General features: G+C 32.1%; 1 protein-coding gene across 2 annotated transcripts in view; it reads left to right on the forward strand.

Moving 5' to 3' along the window:
* The window catches only part of LOC116851672 (T-box transcription factor TBX20-like), a 137,920-nt gene that overhangs the window by 75,992 nt on the left and 42,944 nt on the right, over positions 1-18,984 (forward strand). For both annotated transcript variants that reach the window (XM_032831324.1, XM_032831323.1), the window contains exons 4-5: positions 11,381-11,548; positions 13,616-13,692. In XM_032831324.1, coding sequence (XP_032687215.1) covers positions 11,381-11,548; positions 13,616-13,692 — 245 coding nt within the window. The remainder of the gene's footprint in view (positions 1-11,380; positions 11,549-13,615; positions 13,693-18,984) is intronic.

Genomic DNA, 18,984 nt, shown 5'->3' on the forward strand with positions numbered 1-18,984 from the left:
TCTCTCTCTCTCTCTCTCTCTCTCTCTCTCTCTTGCGGCGATCTTGGAGGATGTAATTAATCGCGACGTCGACTGTGAATTATGTCGCACAATCTTTGAAAACTCGGACGATTTTCAAATGGTTTCTGTCTAGAGATTGAAAGCTTTTTAATCTAACAGCAACACCGAATGCTTGTTGAACGTAATAGTTTAAAAAGGTCAAATTTTGCCTGATATTGGGGCTCTCGATAATAACAATTTTTTACGATTAAAGCTCACGTCAAGTCGATTGCAAATATATAATTTTCTTTTACATTTTTTGAGAAAAATGACCTAAAAGTGTCTCAATTTAAAACATTTGGCATAAAAAAAGATTGACCTTAATTCATTGGTTTCAACCTGATAACGCCTTCACGTTCAAGTTCAAAGTAAGAGACATCTTTTAAGGACAGATTTTTGCCGTTCATAAAGGATGGATAACACCAGTTGACATTTGTCTTTGTTATATGTTGAAATTGGAACTCTTTTGGACCATTTCTCTCGAGAACGGTATGAAATTCAGATTAGAGATTTACATATTAGAATGGACTCAATTTAAGCTCTAATCGTATATAAAATAAATTGTTATTATCGAGGACCCTAAAATCAGGTAAAACGTCTATGAGCGCTTGGTTGTACTCTTTTAGTGTTGGATATATTTACATAAATATATCCAGATGCATATCTAAATATCAAATAGGTTATCCGAAATCTATATTTGATGAATTTTACTGTAGTTTTATTTAAATCTAAAGATGTAGTCTCTCTCTCGACCCTTCATTTGTGATATGCATATCTAAGACAAAATGCTATATCTATTATTTAATAAGATAACTATTATAAAGGATCAAACATTTATATCGTAATATATGAAGTATATTATGATTCGGTATTATATATATATATATATATATATATATATATATATATATATATATATATATATATATCTGATCGTGTCCTATATGTCAAAAATTATAACACATTTCCAACAAAACGGATTCGTTTCTAAATGGACATGAGCGATCCATTTTCATTTTATATAATTAGCAAAAAATAGACTATAAAAATATAATATTTGTATATGCTTCGGATATTATTTCTATGTATATATAATGTATATATATTTTAACATATTTTATGTTCTGTTCTAAAAATAGAACAAATAATGAAAATTTATCTAAACTCTGAAGAAAGTGAAAAAAAAATTTAATTTAATACATTCAGAAACGAATTTCTTATCTAAAGTTTTAATTTAAATTATCCTGTTTGAATTAGTTATTTTTTGGTGCAATAATAAAAATTACGAACATATGAATATTTATTAATATTTGAGCGAAAACCATCTATATACACACACACGGTTAATACTCGAAAAATATCGATTGAATTATTTAAAATTTTATATAGGAAAAATTCGGATTTTTAATAATCAAATTGCATATCCTCCCTTTCCCAAGGTTACAAATAAACTTAATGTATTTGGTTTCCGAGTTTGAGCCGCGTGTATTCATCTTTGTTTGATTTCGACGTTTCGCGAACATTTTATTCTGCTTCATCAGGGAGAAACAACCCGATGCCGGACTAAAATGTTCGCGAAACGTCGGAATCAAACAAAGATGAATCCACGCGGCTCAAACCAGGAAACCAAATCTAATGTGCATAGATACCGCGAAAGCCTTAAAAAATCAAACTTAATATATGTTTGTAATACAAAAATACGTTAGAAAGATGAAGAGAAATATAAAAAAGGTGTATGAGTATATTACAATAATATATATTTTTATATTTCTTTCTTTGTCTCAAAATGGCTTGAATATGATAATATATTGTTTCATTCCTGATACAAGTACACAGAAAATGAAAAAATTAAAAACAAGAATAAAACAATTTGTCCTTATGAGAAAAAAAATACTTAAAAATTTATTTGTAGGATATAAGTTTATTTCTGTGAAATAAATTTTATATCCTATAAATGAATTCTCAGTATGTTTCTTCAGTCTCTCTAGATAACGTGTATATATATGAATATATAAATATATATAAATATACAAATAAATATATAAATATATAAATATATATATGTATATATACTTTTTATCTATTATTTAAAGTAAATTTTTTAACTAAAAAGATGTAAGTTTCTTTCTCTTATCTATATTTGTACCTGATAAAACTATAAAGTTATTTTTTAATATATATATTTAATCTAAATAAATAATCGTAATTGTATTATTTCGCTTTGTTTACCGAGTTTAGACCGTGTCTTCCGTATTTGGTTCCGACATTTCGTAAACATTTTAGTTTACTTCTTCAGGGAGCGAAGTGACCTGAAACAGTTGCAGGATAATATTTATAACTTATACTATAAGCAATTTAGTAAATCCGAGATCAATTTTTTATAATATACGTTCAGTATATAATATACGTTCAGTATATAATATACGTTCAGTATATAAAATTAGTATGTTAGGGTTAATATTGAAGGATATCGGTAGAATTTAATTTTGAATTTTTGCTAAATTCTTCCATATACAAGCATATAATTTCAAATTGCCGCTACGTAATCTCGTGCTTGTTTTTCTTCGAAAGTATACACTTATATTTCAACGCGTTATAATCATTTGCTGTTGCAAGTTGCAATTAGCTCGTTCCAGTACTCACAGTATCACATTCAGCAGAAACATGTGTCTATTAATTGAGGCTCAGATTAACGATCGACCTGGCATTCCGCCTTGATTGCGATCTACCGGGCGTAAGAGAAAAATGCCAATAAATCGTCCGTGTAATATCGCTATCAACATGTATTACGTGGACGACGCGATGTTTGATAAATTGCCACATGCAAATCACGTTGCAGAGAGCGGATCGATTTCTCGGTAGCCTTTCACAGCTAACTATTACAAATGGATTCTAATCGATCTTACAAAAAAAAGGTGTTTGCGTCGTACGACATAACGTTTGAGAATATTTTCTTGGCAAATATTTTTACACACGAGAAATACTAGATGCAAAAAACTGGTGTATACATACACGAGCCTAAATATTTTTTCTATATTTATTCTGTAAATTCCATTTAACTTGAAGAACTAATAGAGAGTTTCGAGATATGGCTCTATACACACAGAAAAATTCATACTTCGTTGAAGTAAATTTTATTTGTTTCAAATACTTTATAAATTTATGTATTCGTGAATTTATCACAAGTTCATCATAAACATCAAATTTATTTAAAATATATTTTGAACTCTAGTAAGTTTAACATTTCAATCAAGAATATTAGATTAAAACCAAAATGGTATTTACTCTATAGAATTCAATTAATCTTTTCTTTGATAAGGTTTATAATATTCTTGTAAAGAGAATAAATTCTCCTTTTGAATGTATGATAATAAATTTTTCTCAAATTTGATGAATATATTTAAAAAAATATGTTATCAAGAAAATATTCCTTGTTGAAGATGATCATTACTTAAAAGAAAGAAAATAAACGGACTAATTCCTCTTCTTAGCAGTAAAATGATATTTTTCTGTACGTATAATTTATTGATTTACATTTGACTTTTGATAGTACAGAAATGGTTACTTATTATGATTTTCTATATGTTAAATCTTGGAGAACAATTTATTTAAGAGTTATTTAATGTTCGATTATATATGTTTTTTTTATATTTTATCTATATTCCTAATTTCAATAAGTAATGTGTTATGTAACTTACTTAATTGCAGATAGAATATATGTGATAAGTAAATATTAAATAATTAATGTAGGTATGTAATGCTATTAATAGCTAAATGAAACAATAAATTACCTTTGTTCATAATCTCTGTGTTTATTGGTGTTTATTGGTGTTGTAATTTTGATAGAATTCAAAGATTCGAAAAAATTGAAAAGAAAGAACTTATAAGAGCAAAAGATAGTAGTTATATGTTTAATAATGCTATATACTAATAGAGAATTAAATTTAGATTTAGCTTTGGTAAGTTTAATAATAACAAAGATAAACACAAGTAAAAAAAATTAAATTTTGATTCGGATATTTTGTTGTTTTCGGTAAATTCGTCAAACATTCTTTCGTTAAAATCGAGAGTATCCCGCATAATAAATGACTTAACACATATGTGGAAATATATGATGTATCACTGCCCCCGTCCTATATTCTTCGCCCTGATTTTTCGATCCAGCATCCTGTTTCCGGTTGCTCTAGATATTCTATCACGACACTAATATGTACGTAGATATGATTCAATTGGAGAAACGTGTATTATGAACAAGATACGGGCAAGAATCCGATGAAATATCTATTGATATAATGAGAGCTCACAAAATATTTTAATTACTCAAGATATTTTAATTACTCAAGGTAATAATAACTGAAGCACTAAAACATGTACGTGTATATATACTTGTACCAGGAAAGAAACCGAATTCTAATTTTTCCACCGAAACTAGCAGCGCCATATAACTCTATTTGAATATTTAAGTATGTATATCCCCTCTTTCACTTGAAATTCGGTTGAAAGCAACTAGCTTCTGAAATATACGAGTGGAATTGTTGATACTATTTGGCACGTCGTCACAGAAACACAACGGAATAAGGACGCGAATATTAAAAATGTATCGTCCATGTATTGTAACGTTGAAAAGTCGCCTAGAATTAAAAATACGTTCATATTTATATTTTTTTGTGTAAAAGCGTATGATATATAGAAAATATCTGACTAATAATACACCCATTGTATGCAGATAGAATTCATTAAACTAAATCTGAAATTTTTTTACTATTTTACAAACAATTATATGAAATTTTGAATTATTAATTAAAGAAGATCGGTGAATAATCACACGCGATATGATAGATGAGCTGGATAATATGGTATGATTTTAGGAATGAAAGAAAAAACATCAATGACGATATAAATCAGACCGTCCAAAGACCGCGTCCAACGTATTTATCGAAAAATGCGCAAAATTATTACTTTTAAATTCGAATGTGACGTGTAGTATACTTACTGAAGAATTTGACACACTTAAAGGGATACAGTTTACGATATTTTTATTAAAAATTTGAATACAACAAAAATTGAGATCATTATTTATATACACAGTATTACAAATACGAAAAAAAATATATTAAAAATTTTTTTAGAATTTACTAAATCTTTTAGAGTTTACTAAATCTTTTAAATTTACTAAATCTTTTATAGTTTACTTATTTTAAATCTTTGAACTAACAATTTTGATTTTTTCTGTTTTTTATTGAAGTCACGTATTTTAAACATTTTTCGTTGTCGAGTTTATTGATTTAATTTTTACTTTTCCCAATCTTAATATATTCTGTACTTTTGCGTTCTCAGTATTCTAGCTATATTTCGTGGCACAAGAACAACTTCGTCTTTTATTGGGAACTTGTATAATGTAGAATAATCCAAGCCATTATGAGCCAGGTGTTTATCTTGTTGTTTTCTCAAAGGAAATAGAATGTTAATTTTTATCTTGGCTGTGAAACATTTTAATTACCTATTACAGCTGCACATTATAAATTATCCACTGCCATTTAACAACGCTGTTACAATATATACGTGGTTATTTAACATATTTGTCTCGAGCGCGTATGACCGCGGTGAAAATGTGTCTATCTACACATCGACGAAGTGGACTGTCCACCTCTCTCTCTCTCTTTCTTTCTCTCTTTCTCTTTCACGATTATAATCTATAATGCATCGTAACTCGTATCGGTATCGTGGTCCGCCAGGATAAAATGCGCGCCCGCATCATATCGCACAGCATCGTTCTCCCGCATCCTCCACGAAAATAGATTGTATAAATATGTCAAGAATACGATGCGCAAGAAAGTGCCATAACAATTAAAAATGTGTCTCGCTTATTTCGAATAGACAAGTAATCTTACAATAAGTGGAAAAGTGGCTTGTCTACATATAGATTAGGTTATACTGAACACAAAATTTATGTACCATTTTGAAAACAACCACGTAAAATTTTAAATTATTAATTAAAACAATTAATGAACGATTACGCGCGTGATTACTTCATAATTTTTTAAAATTAAGGGGTAACTCTGGTTTAAATAGTCAAAGAATAGAGACCTTTATGAATTATGTTGTTTTTATTATTAGTTTTTATGAATATCTTTAAAAAAAATGAAGAAAGATATGAATATAAAATTTTAACCATACTATTATGTTATTATTTTAAGTATTTGAACTTATCTTTTTATTTTAAAAGAATTGAAATTTCGTCAACTAGATTTGTTGTACTAAGCACGATACCGCCGATGTCTAATTGGTATGTGCGATTACGATTCATATAATAATTTGAAATAAATGGGAATAAAAAATATAAAAACTATATTAAATTTATATGGAAGATGAACCTAGATCCTTTGGAAAATTTTCAAAATTTTCAAAATTTGTATTTTTTCTGGGGCAAATAAAAAAGAAAAAGAGAAGAAAAATTACTTGTAACTTTGAAATGTCATTTTATGAAATTTCGATTTTTTGCAAAAATCTATTTTCAGCGAATTCAATAGTTTTTCTTATTTATATGATTGTAATGTTATCCGCATTAGTTAGAAGTATCCAGCGTTATCACGTTCAGCATAAGAAATTTCAAGTTTCTTATTGAAAAAATAATTTTTTATGTATAAAATAATGATAAATAATATAGTCAAATTTTCATATTTATACACTGAGAGAAAAATTATATTAAAATCAATAAATATTTCCTTGATGGCTGCCATTAACATATTTACCTAAATTTATATTCTCTTTATTTAAACCAAATATTGTTTATTTAAATCAGGTAAACAATATTTTATTTAAATAAAGAGAATGTAGATTTAAGTAAATGTGTTAATGGCACCCATCAAAGAAATATTTGGTGATTTTAATATAATTTTTCTGTCAGTGTATATTTGTTCATTTTTTTAAAAAATATTCATAAAAACCTTCTACTTTTAGACTATTTAACGCAAGACTTTTCTTTAATAATTCAAAATTTTACATGATTATTTGCAAAATGGAAGCAATTTTAATTCGACCAATCCTACATATATACGAATGTTTTCCCATTTATTGTCAAGTATTCTATACATTTGAGTTATTTATTATATCTTGAATTCCGTTAAATTGGATATTAAAGCACAAGCTCAAGAGAACACATGAAACAGATTGGGACTCGAAATATCGATATTTCACTTGAGTTTCGAGTGCAATGACTTCAAAAGCGATAACTCGGATTAGACAGAAAACCACCGTCGTAGTTGATGCGCGCGTTCTCGGGAAATCGAAAGAAGAAATTGTCGATTGTTTTCAGAGCCCGGAGAGCTGTGGCTGCTTGTCGAAATAAGTTATCCGATTGGGTGCACGACAGGTTTATTGAACAGCCGTGTCGTGCGGATGCGTGTATGCATGTATACGTGTACGCGTACGCGTGACTGCGTCCATACATGTACATACATTTATACACACGTGAGCTCGAAAGTGCCTGAGTGTGTTTATACCTGTGTGTGTAGCTGGGAGCCCGAACTCGGTCGCGCGAGCGAACGGGACTTAAAAGTCGGGACCGGCGAGAAGGGCTCGAAATGCCCAAAAGACTCTTCGGGCCACCTGCAGCCGTTAAGTTTCAACAGTTGCGGCACCGCAGCCGCCTTCATATTTCATATTAGCGATAAAATATAAGCCCAGCTACCGTCACACATACACACACATATATACACACTCTCTCTCTGTCTCTCTGTCTCTATCTATCTATCTTACTTCATTCCCATCTCACCCGTCAGTCCATCGTCCCTTCGCGAAGCCTCCGCTCTCTTCGTTCTAGGATCATTTCTGATGTATGCTAACGAGTCCGCTCGACTGCGTCGCTCAATTTTGATAATTAGTTCGTCGCCCGAGTCCACTGAGCGCACATCTGTCTCCCAGAATGTTCGTTTGGGCGATTAGGTAATAGAAATTTCTTCTGCACCTTTGTGATTCTTCAGATACATATCAAATTAAACGAATTTAGAAAAGATCGTAGTGTGACATTTTCGATAAAACTTGATTGAGAATTTCTGTCAACGTCGGGAAATAATAGATGGGAGACCGTGACATAAAAATTTTCCGGATTTATTCCGAATTGAAGCACACTTTAGTTCTCCGGCTCTAATAATTTAATATATGGAAATGTATACATATCACGCGCTCCGCAGATTATTTCCACGATTTATTTATTAATCGTACAATTTTGATATACTTACTCGCTGATGAAAAACACAGATGTCCGATTGTCCATTTATCTCCTTCTTCTGTGGTTAATCTTGACTCGCTCACTGTCCTATTTTAATTAGCTGTTGTGATACTGCCAGTCTCATCGAGATGCTCTGTTGCGCAGATCGCGAGACCGAAAACAACGAGCTCGGGAGGAGCACAGCAACGTTAGGAACGACTTCGGATGCGCGCGCGCGGGTTTGCTCGCGCGTTACACGATACCGTCGCGGGGAATTTGTTTCGTCGCGCCACATTGTTTCGGACAGGAAATCGATACGGAACTACCTACCTCTACCAACCAACCAACCCCGGCCGCAGCCCGGTAGCAGCCCGCGCTGTTATCTACAGTATCTACTCGCGACAGAGAGAAGCAGACTCTCTCTCTTTCTCTCTCTTTCGCCACGAGAAGTGGGATCGTCGTTTAAAACTTTAACTTGCCCCGGTCCTAGAGAGACTTCCAAGTGACACGCTACGTAGTGTTCTGAAAAAAAAAAACAACCAGCACGATGAGTATCGAACTTCCGTATTTGTAGCGTATTCGTCGAAGTGTAATCTGGAGAATCTGTTTGTGTGAAATTATTTTACATTGAAAATTAAGAATCCCCGACGAAGAACTTTTCGTGAAGTCAAGTAGATAAGATTTTTCTCTTTTCTGATTTTTAAGCGGAACTCGCGTTATTAAGTCTGATTTAGACATGACGTTGTCGGATTTCTTCTCCGTTGAAATTAAGAAGATGCCACATTTGAAAGCTTTACCGACAAAATATTGATTTTTTTTTATACAAATTTTACGTCGTATTTGTTGCACAAAATTATCAATGCTTTTACACAAAATTACGTGATGAAATTTAATTAGAGCATTGCTCAATATGCTATGAAAACGAAACAAATTTCTAAATCTCGAGCTGTCGATTAGTATAAATATTTACCTAATACGAAAATTATGCAACTTATATTGAATATGTTTCTTCCGTGCAAGAAAATTTTAAAGAATATTGTTTTATCTTTACCACCGAATATATAGAAGCTTAAAAATATATGAAAATTTGCAGAAAGATTTCTATATATTTATAATATATTTTCGACTAAATATGGTAAAACAAAGCAGCACGCATTCGTAGTACTGATATTAATTATTGCATTATCCAATAAATTTAAGTACTCACACAAGCGCTTTTGGACATTACGACTGCTAATTACGATTCCATATAACTCTTCCCACTCATGCTTTAATTCATCTGATATCTACAATTTTTCATACAAATTCTGTTGAGAACTCGGTCGTCTATTGTAGTTGTGTAGCGTTTCCTTATTTTATTTTTCGTTCACTCTAAATTTTCTGTTTCTCGGATTATTTTCTTAGGAATCTTGCTATTTTTAAATTAGTTCTAGCTGTTATTTATATCGCGTGTAAAAAACTTTTTTTTTTAATAAAATAACACTCTTCGTTTTCGAATTCAATTCAATACTTTGGTACATTTTGAAATATATGTAAAACGAAAGAATTCGCCGAAAAATAACACTCATTCGCATAACGCAAAAAACAAGTAATATATGATAATCACCAGCTCTTGGTTTCTGTATGGATATTAATTTAAAGAAATATATATACAACACCACACAACAATATTTTTCCTACATTCCTACATTAAACACTTAAACATTATTTTTATGAATAAATAATTTTCAAAACGACGCAATAATTAATATCTATACTGTACATGAGATCTATACGTATAATCGATTGCAAACCAGCTTATAACGCTTCAAGTTGTCAGTATTGTCACTGCTGACGTGTGCTGACGCTGCAATCGGTTATGACAGGAACTGAAAAATGGTACAGCATGTAATATTTGTGAAATTTGAAAGAAAGGATTTATTTTAAATTCAGAGAACTCTTTATTTCGATAAACAAGTTTCATATATTTGCAATCGATTACATGTTAGCAATAGCTTTTAATTCTGACAACTTGAGGTGTTGTAATTTTATTCGATAAAAAATATGTAAAACTATTTGCGTCTATACTCGGTTGTTAAACGGTTTGTACACTTCTCATTGAATAAAGTTGTAACATTTCAAATTATCAGAATTGAAAGTCCTTGCAGACATATATGCGTGATAATCGATTATAAATATATAAAATTTATTTCTCAAAATAATGTTTTCTTAATTTAGAACAAATTCTTTCTTCCAAACTTCAGAAATGTTACTTTATATTATCACTTTGATTCTTCTGTCATAAATGATTGTTACATATGCATACAGAATATATGTCAGCACAGCTTTCAATTCTAACAGCTTGAAATTTTGCAACTTTATTCGATAAAAAGTGTGCAAATTGTAGCAATCGAGTGTACAAGAAATACAAATAGAATAGCGTAATAATGTTTGACAAAAATCATTTGAACAATCATTTCTATGTTATTGACATTTTTAGTTCGTTATTTACTTTGCTATTCCTTCAAAGGATATCAAAAAATTGAACGGTGATTATCGTGTTCCTATAGTCGCATTAGATCTCTCTCGCGGCACACTTTGCCCCGCATTTTTCCTCATGTATTTCTTTTCGTGTCCGTTATGTTGTTGCAGATCTCGCTGACCCATTTTTCGGGAACGTAAATAGCAAACGTACAAGACTATGCTAGTTTTCGCTTTTAATCTACATCAGCGATAACCTGTAACGTTTGATATCGTTTCGAGAACAAGTTGTTGCGAAGGAGTGAGGAGTGGGAGGTAAACGAGCGAAATATATTAACTCGCAATTACGCGCAGAGACATACACGCTAAATAATTACACGATAACTTGTGATAATCGACGACTTAAGACGCGTGTTCGCGCGAAACTTCGTCGCCGATCGCGAGCGATAATCGTATTTTATTATTGGGAATATCGCGCGATCGCGATCGTGGTCGTCTTTCTTTCTTTCTCGGGAAAGCACGGCGTGTTTGGTTCCACCGGGAGAGAAGTAGTCCGCGATACTCGAAACTGGAATTCATTAGGTGGTGGAATCAATATTTCCTCGCTTTAATACCCTCCGTCGCGGGGGCGCCAATCGTATGTCTGTAATTGTTTATCTGGTTGTGTTGCAGATTGTGCTCAACTCGATGCACAGGTATCAGCCGAGGATACACCTAGTTCTTTGTCGACACACCGATAATAACGATTTGAAAATTACCGACCTCCAGAAGGAAGAGCACAAGACGTTTATCTTTCCGGAGGTTATTTTCACCGCCGTCACGGCATATCAGAATCAGTTGGTAAGTTTTCCAAACGCTCGTAGTATTAACTCGACGGAATAAATCTTTGCAAAGGACTTCACGTGTAAATTTGTACAAAAATCCGAGAATATATTCGTAGAAATGTAATTTTTGTATCTGTAGAAATGTAGTTTTTGAGCAGCTACCGAACAGTTATGTTAAATTTGTCTAGTAATTAAAAAGTAAAACTACTTTGCTTTGTTTATATATTTTTCGTGAGAAGATTAGTGGAGAAGTGAAATTGCAAAAAATATTTCTTTTAAAACATAAGTTTCTTTCTGGAGATTTATTAAAAACGAAATAATGTTAAAAAGTAAAAAAAAATACTGATTTAGAAGCAGCTGAATTGTCGAACGTTTCAAAGCTTCATAATATTCTCCATCGTCAATAAATAAAATTCAATTGCGTGTTATTAGTTAGTTAATTAGTTAATTAATTAGTTATTTAATTAATTAGTTAATTATTTATATAGTTAGGATAAAATGTTGTCTATAAAATATATAATACACTGTTTCGGATGACAAAATTAATTTTTATTCATAAAATAACTAAAATCGATCATATGGACAGACAAAGTAAAGTTGGCAAATATTTGAGACTAGCTTGGCTTTAGTACTACCATACATATTTTTTGTTTGTGATATACTTATTTTCTAGAAGACATGTCACTTAAAAAAATTTTTGTTTTATGACTTAGAAATTTAAATATTTTTATATTTTATATAATTCTCCCGTTATATATTTTAAGCTATCTATGAAAGCCCATACATGATATCTGATTGTATAATTTATTTGTTTAATTATTTCTAAGATGAACAAGAGAGGGGGTCGGCATAATAATTTTAATATATAAAGTTATATCATTTTAAAACGTCTCATAAAAAATGTATTACGCTCTCTAAAAAGCTTTATATATTAAGGTTGTATGTTATGCATGTATAAACCATGCCGGTTTATGAACACATATGATATGTGGTTTGCATTCTCACGTATATATCAGCGGATTATGAGAAATGACAGATATTAACTTAATATTATTCTTCCGTAAAAGCCAATTTACACAAATATAAATAAAAAACAAGAATCATTAAATTCTAGCTATGGAAAATATATATCTTTGTATTTTTCTCCGAAGAAAAACAACATAAAATATATTTCAAGGAATAAAATCATATGTATTTTATGTGTAGCCTTAACCTGTTTACCAACTCGATTCGATACCAAGATAATATAGCCACGTTACAATATGTTTATATTTTGGTCATTATGGAAAAAGATATACGGTTTACAGGATCATTGTTAAATAAAAACATAGAAAAAGTTATTTCTTTCTACACAGGAAAAACATTGTAGTAAAAATTACAATATTTTTGTAGTTTTGGATCATATAAAAATATAGTTAAAATTACTGTATAATATTTGCTTAAAAATGTTACGTACGTTTGACTACAAAATTATTACAATTTAAATGTTTTTTATATCATATATCAAATAGACTGTCAAATTTATTATTTCTGTAGTAATTCTACGACAACTTCAGTATAGTCTGACTTTACAAAAATATTTAAAAAAAATATATAATTTTAACATAATTTTTAGTACAATATTTTCTTTCATGTTTATGTAGCCAATCACAACAATTATTTGTCCGGAAAGTTGTAACTTTCTAATCCTGAAAAGTGTAGCATCTTGCCCTAGTCTCCCCTACTGCGTAATATAATTACAAATACTGTACCACCACATGTGGTGATTTATCTCATCTGGGGGTTACCAGCAATCCCCGTGGCACCATCGAAAAGTCAGATGCCAGTCGTCGTTGACCTTCATTCGAGGTTAACGTATTAATTGAAATTTAACGGAGAAGAGTTATAACACTGCATTAATTCCTTTTATATCTTTCTTTTAACCTTTTGCACTCTGAGCACAAAGTTAACCTGGTTCACTTCGACAGTTTCGACAATCTATTCCGTACACAAGCCAACTCGTTATTGGAGTGTGAAAAAGTTGATTTCGTCCCTGTTTCGGATTAAAGCCACGTAATTTACAGATTCCCGTTTAAATTTTCAGATAACGAGACTGAAGATCGATAGTAACCCGTTCGCCAAAGGTTTCAGAGACTCGTCTAGACTGACCGACTTTGACCGGTAAGTTTCAAAATTTATGCACGGAAGAAAAATTGATTTAATTAATCTGAATTTAGGATACATTAACCAGACTGTTTGGTGAAAAATGAATGAACTATAAATTTGGTTAAGACAATCAGACAAATTTGATTTCATGCGTTTTGATTAAAGTAAGCAGACAATTTGGTTACAATAATAAAATCAAATTCATATTACTTGTTCATATTACTTGTTAGAAATTTTATTACTTTTTTATTAAAAGTTATTTCTTAAAATGTTGATATATGAATATTTTGCTTGAAATTAGCCACTTAATTCAATGTTCTATTGTATATCTAGTAGGTCGTAAAACAGTTTGGACATAATGAACTTTAGCTAATAGTCCAATAAAAAAATGAATAAATAAAAAATAAATTCTCTCATTGGACCGTCGGCTCTGAAATTCATCGTGTCTAAATCGTTTTGCGGTCCATTGTACTTGAAACATTTGCATTTATCTTTCTGAAATTTAACACTTTCGAATTGTGAGTCGCTTACGCTACTTCTTTAATTGACAGATCCGTTATATATTGTTTACCTATGTTATAATCAGTATTGAATACATGATTATAACAATCAGAAATTCTGTTTAATTGAACCAACAGCCCAGACAACATAATGTCTAAAATCGAGACATGAGATGTCTTAAAGATAATTTTTAAGACGCTTTAAAGACATTTATACGTAAATCATCTAAAAGACATCTTAAAGAAAATCTTTAAGACATATTATGTCCCGATTTTAGACATTATGTTCTCTGGGAGGTCACGTTAATCCAACTATACTCTTTTTCGCATGTAATCATAATAATTAAACACTTGGATATTATTACTACATATGCAGTAATTAAACTCTGATAATACAACTAAATATTCTGATTTCAGAATATCTTACTAATAATCAAAAAATCTATGTATCAAATCTTGGTTAGTCGAACACGTTAAATCAAACAGGCTCTCTTTCTCCCCATTCATCCGATTGTTCCGTTGTTCCTGCGACCCACGCACGCACTTTCAGCGTAATCTCAATTGCGAAGAACAGATTTTCATGCACTTACGCGCATGATAGCGATCTTTTCTCGGATATATCTAAACGCGAGTCGCGCTTGCTCGAGAGAGGGCAGGAGATTAAACGTTTCCGAACGAACTCGAAACCCGTAATTATTCGCGCCGGCTGCCGCTATCGGTAGCCGATCGAATAATAATTCAAAACTCGATTAAAATATGCCGCGGAGTTAGCCGGCTAATCTGTTTGCGCGCTGTTCGTCTCCCTACGCGCGGGAGCTCGAGAGAGCATTCCCGACAGAGAACGCTTTTCTGCATAGCGGTTGTAACGAGCAATCATAGTGTCCATTTATAACGCGCGGACGTTGATCGAGCGGTCTCTAAATTAAAACCTATATTTCCAAATGAAATATCTATAACTCCCGTGTCGGCACGGCGTCGACGTCCCGCTTGGTAGGGGTTAATTAAAACGCGATTAGAGTGTCAGCGCATACGTCATCTGGCCGGCGATTTCCTCGATTTCTTCTCACGAATTAGCTCAGATTCGGAGCCCGAATTAATCGACCCGCCCCCCGAAAACGGCTCGGACGAAACTGCGAGGTCGGCACGGCGAGAGGATTAATTGCCGGGCTGCGGTTGAATTTACGGAAACGGCGCTCGGTGAAATTCACCTCGGCAGCCTCGGACACGCGTGACTCCGAAGCATGAAACATAACGAATAACTGCGTCCGTTTAATTAAGCGAAATTAAATTTACCGTCCGATCGGAGATTCGTTTCGCTTCAGCCGACGTCGTATATTGCGATTCGGCTGTTCACTCCGGTATTCCGCGTTTCCGGGGCGGGTTCTCGCTCGATTCTTCGGGACTCGCGTTTCGTGTCGTGAAAATTCCAACTGTCTCGGCACACGGCTCTCTTCACCGATCGCGGCCGATACGATAATGATTACGTCTCATTAGAACGTCGTCACTTTGATCGCGCGCAGAGCCGACTAAATTATCATTTAGATCTCTGTTTCTCTGCCCTCCTCCCCCCTTGTTACGCGCGCGTGCGCGCATGTTTCAGGCGGAAATTTATACAACGTTAAACGCCGAGCGCGAGATCCTGCGCGCGGTCTCTCGAGGCCGAAATGGGTGTGCGCGCACGCGGCCGATTTCGAGTTATCCGTGATCATCTATCTGCATGAATGACGACGCACCTGCCCGTGCTCGCGCATTCTCTTTCTCTCTTTATCCTCTCACCGCGTTTATGGCTGGGGCGGATACACGCGTGACAGAAAAATATATATTTATGCGTGCGCGACTAACTCGTGTATATATCCTTTTTGTTCGGCGCCGCCGTCATCGCGGGATCACTGTTAATGCTGGTGTTACGATGTTACCGGCGGTTAGGCGAGCCACGATTAATCGATTGCCGATGCTCGCGCCCATCATCGAGTCTGCATGAGAAAGTGTCTTTTAACGTTCTCCATCTGATGTTACATTTGCATGAGTAAATTCCGGCAGAATTTTTCAACGGAACTCATAACTGATTCTCAGAGAATGGTGAATAAGAATCCTTGGAATCAATTGCTTCGAGAATCTTGAAATACATATGCGATGTGCATATGTGTTATATGTAAGCAGGGTTGGGAAGTAACTGGTTACTTGTAGTGAAGTTACAGTTACATTCTTTCGGTAACTGTAACTTAACTTAATTATTTATTTTTAGTAACTTGTAACTTTTTTAATAGTTACTTTAATAGTTACTTGGGGAACGTAAGATAGAATTAAAATTATATAGTAATCGTATATTAATTTAATAAATTTATCAACATATTTATGGAGTATGTGATTAAATTCTTTACATCTATTTTTTACAAGACTATCATTAAATTTTTGTTATATTAAATACATATTTGAAATTTGTTAAGTGGATAGACTAATTAATGTGATAGATGTTAATTATAAAATTCAATTTTTACATTTTAGTAAAACTTAAAGTGTAAGATTTTTGTATTTACAATACTAATTTATAATCATTTCAAAAAAGTAACTTAAAAGTAACGACTCGTTACTTTTTCAGTAACTGTAACGAGTTACTTTTCATAGCCAGTAACTTGTAACTGTAACTAGTTACTTTTAAAAAGTAACTTTCCCAACCTTATATGTAAGATATACAGGATATTATTTGCACGTAGTCTAATATATATACGTATAAAAAATATCCAATTGTATATGAGTGTAAGGAAAAACATGTATCTTTGTATTTACATAGATGTATAAGCATAAGTCATAAGTCGTTCGCATAATTAATTACTATTTAATTACTAAAATCAAACATCAATGACTACGTTCAGTACAAGGATGAGTGACCGCGCGCAGATGAATGAAAATTAACAAATAAAAAATAATAAAAATAGTAAATAAAATGTTCAATATATGTACATTAGACTTCATTAAGGCTCCTGTCTCCTCGCATTGTCTATCTCTTTTTAATGAAAAAAGAAAGCGAGAAAATGCATGCTAAAAATTCTTGCGAAATATGTTGAAATAAAAACACATATCCATAAAGTAACACTTGCAATCGATTATACAAATTTGTAAGATATTCCGTGCACTCCTCTTTTGCTCTAACGATCAATAATTTATTGTAAATTAATCTGAATAGAAATAGACAAAGAAACAGGTTAAGAAGATGAATTATATGTCACGTTAATTTATGACAAATTATTGATTGTTAGAGCAAAAGGAAAGTGCACGGAATATCTTACAAATTTGTTTAATTGATTGTGTCATTTTATGGTTCATATATATATATATATTGTTATTTCAATGTATTTCACAAAAATTTTTAGCATATATTTTCTTGTTTCTGACGTTATTAAAAAGAGATAGACGATACGAGGGGCCAGGAGTCTTAATGCAGTTTCGAAAAATCGAGATATTGAATTATCCAGTTAGGCACGACAAATCTAAATATCTGTGCATTATGACCGCAGACCACTTAAGGAATAGGCAACGCTGCTCCAAAGCAGCGATCTGTCACTATATGTCGGTTTGACAGCTTTACATTAATCTATGTAACGCGAAATATGAACGAACAGTGATTGGTAACCTAGTTTAGTAAAGAGGTGTTTTAAAATGATATGAATGATGAAATGAAGGCAGAGAAGCAACAGGAGGAGGCCACCACGTTATAAGTACCGAAATTAGCTCTGAGTGCGGAAATAATATTTGTGTAAAATTATTCTTAATATAGATACTGGCGGTGATTCTCTATATGGTGACAGATCGTTGCTTGGGAGCAGCGTTATCGATTCTTCGAACGGTCCATAGTCATGATACACAAATATTTAAACTTGTTACATCTGACAGGACGATTCGATATTTCGATTTTTCGAGATGGGACTGCATTAATAAAGTCTGGTTGTATATATTTATACATATGTATATATGTATAAATGTAAATTTATGTATAAATGTGTATTATTAACTTGCAAATATTATAATATATGTACATTAATTTGGTATTAATTTTTGGATATATACATGTATGTGTAACATATATCCAAACAATATACGTAGAATGAATATATATATAAGTTATACTAATGATATACACATGCATGGAGCATTTAATGTATGTTCATTTATGTTTATATATATTTGATATACATTATATATATAATGCATCATAGATATATATATCCAATACTCAAATGTATATACATGGAATATACATAGTATGTCCAAATGCTTCATAGGCAAGTACAATGCTACAAGTATATAGGCAAGTATATAGCTAGTTAACATGATCATTGATGATTAATTCCTGCATGATCATTGAAGTCAAACAATTCAAATCGTAGTTCGAAAAGGGTTGGATGATATACTGAAAAGAAATACTTGAAAATTTATTTATAGGATATAAAGTTTATTCCTGTGAATAAACTTTATATTCCACAAATAAATTTTCAAATATTTTTTCTCAGTGCATTACTAGATGGTGGAGTGCTTGAGTGGAAAATCACGTAATGAGGAAGGTAAACACGATGAAATAATAAAAAGACAGATTGTCAGTAATGCGAAAAAAATTTGTTGAAAATACTTTAACAGAATAATCAAACTTTTTGGTAAAATGAGGAAATTGAGGGAATTAATCAATTTCTTTTGTTGGAATCTTTGGAATCACTTTTCTTCAAATAATAAATTATTTGAAGAGAGGAGAGAGAAAGAGAGAGAGAGAGAGAGAGAGAGAGAGAGAGAGAGAGAGAGAGAGAGAGAGAGAGAG

This window comes from Odontomachus brunneus, unplaced genomic scaffold, assembly GCF_010583005.1.
Source record: "Odontomachus brunneus isolate Ranch 3 - 2012 unplaced genomic scaffold, Obru_v1 Obru_scaffold_186, whole genome shotgun sequence".
NCBI lineage: Eukaryota > Metazoa > Arthropoda > Insecta > Hymenoptera > Formicidae > Odontomachus > Odontomachus brunneus.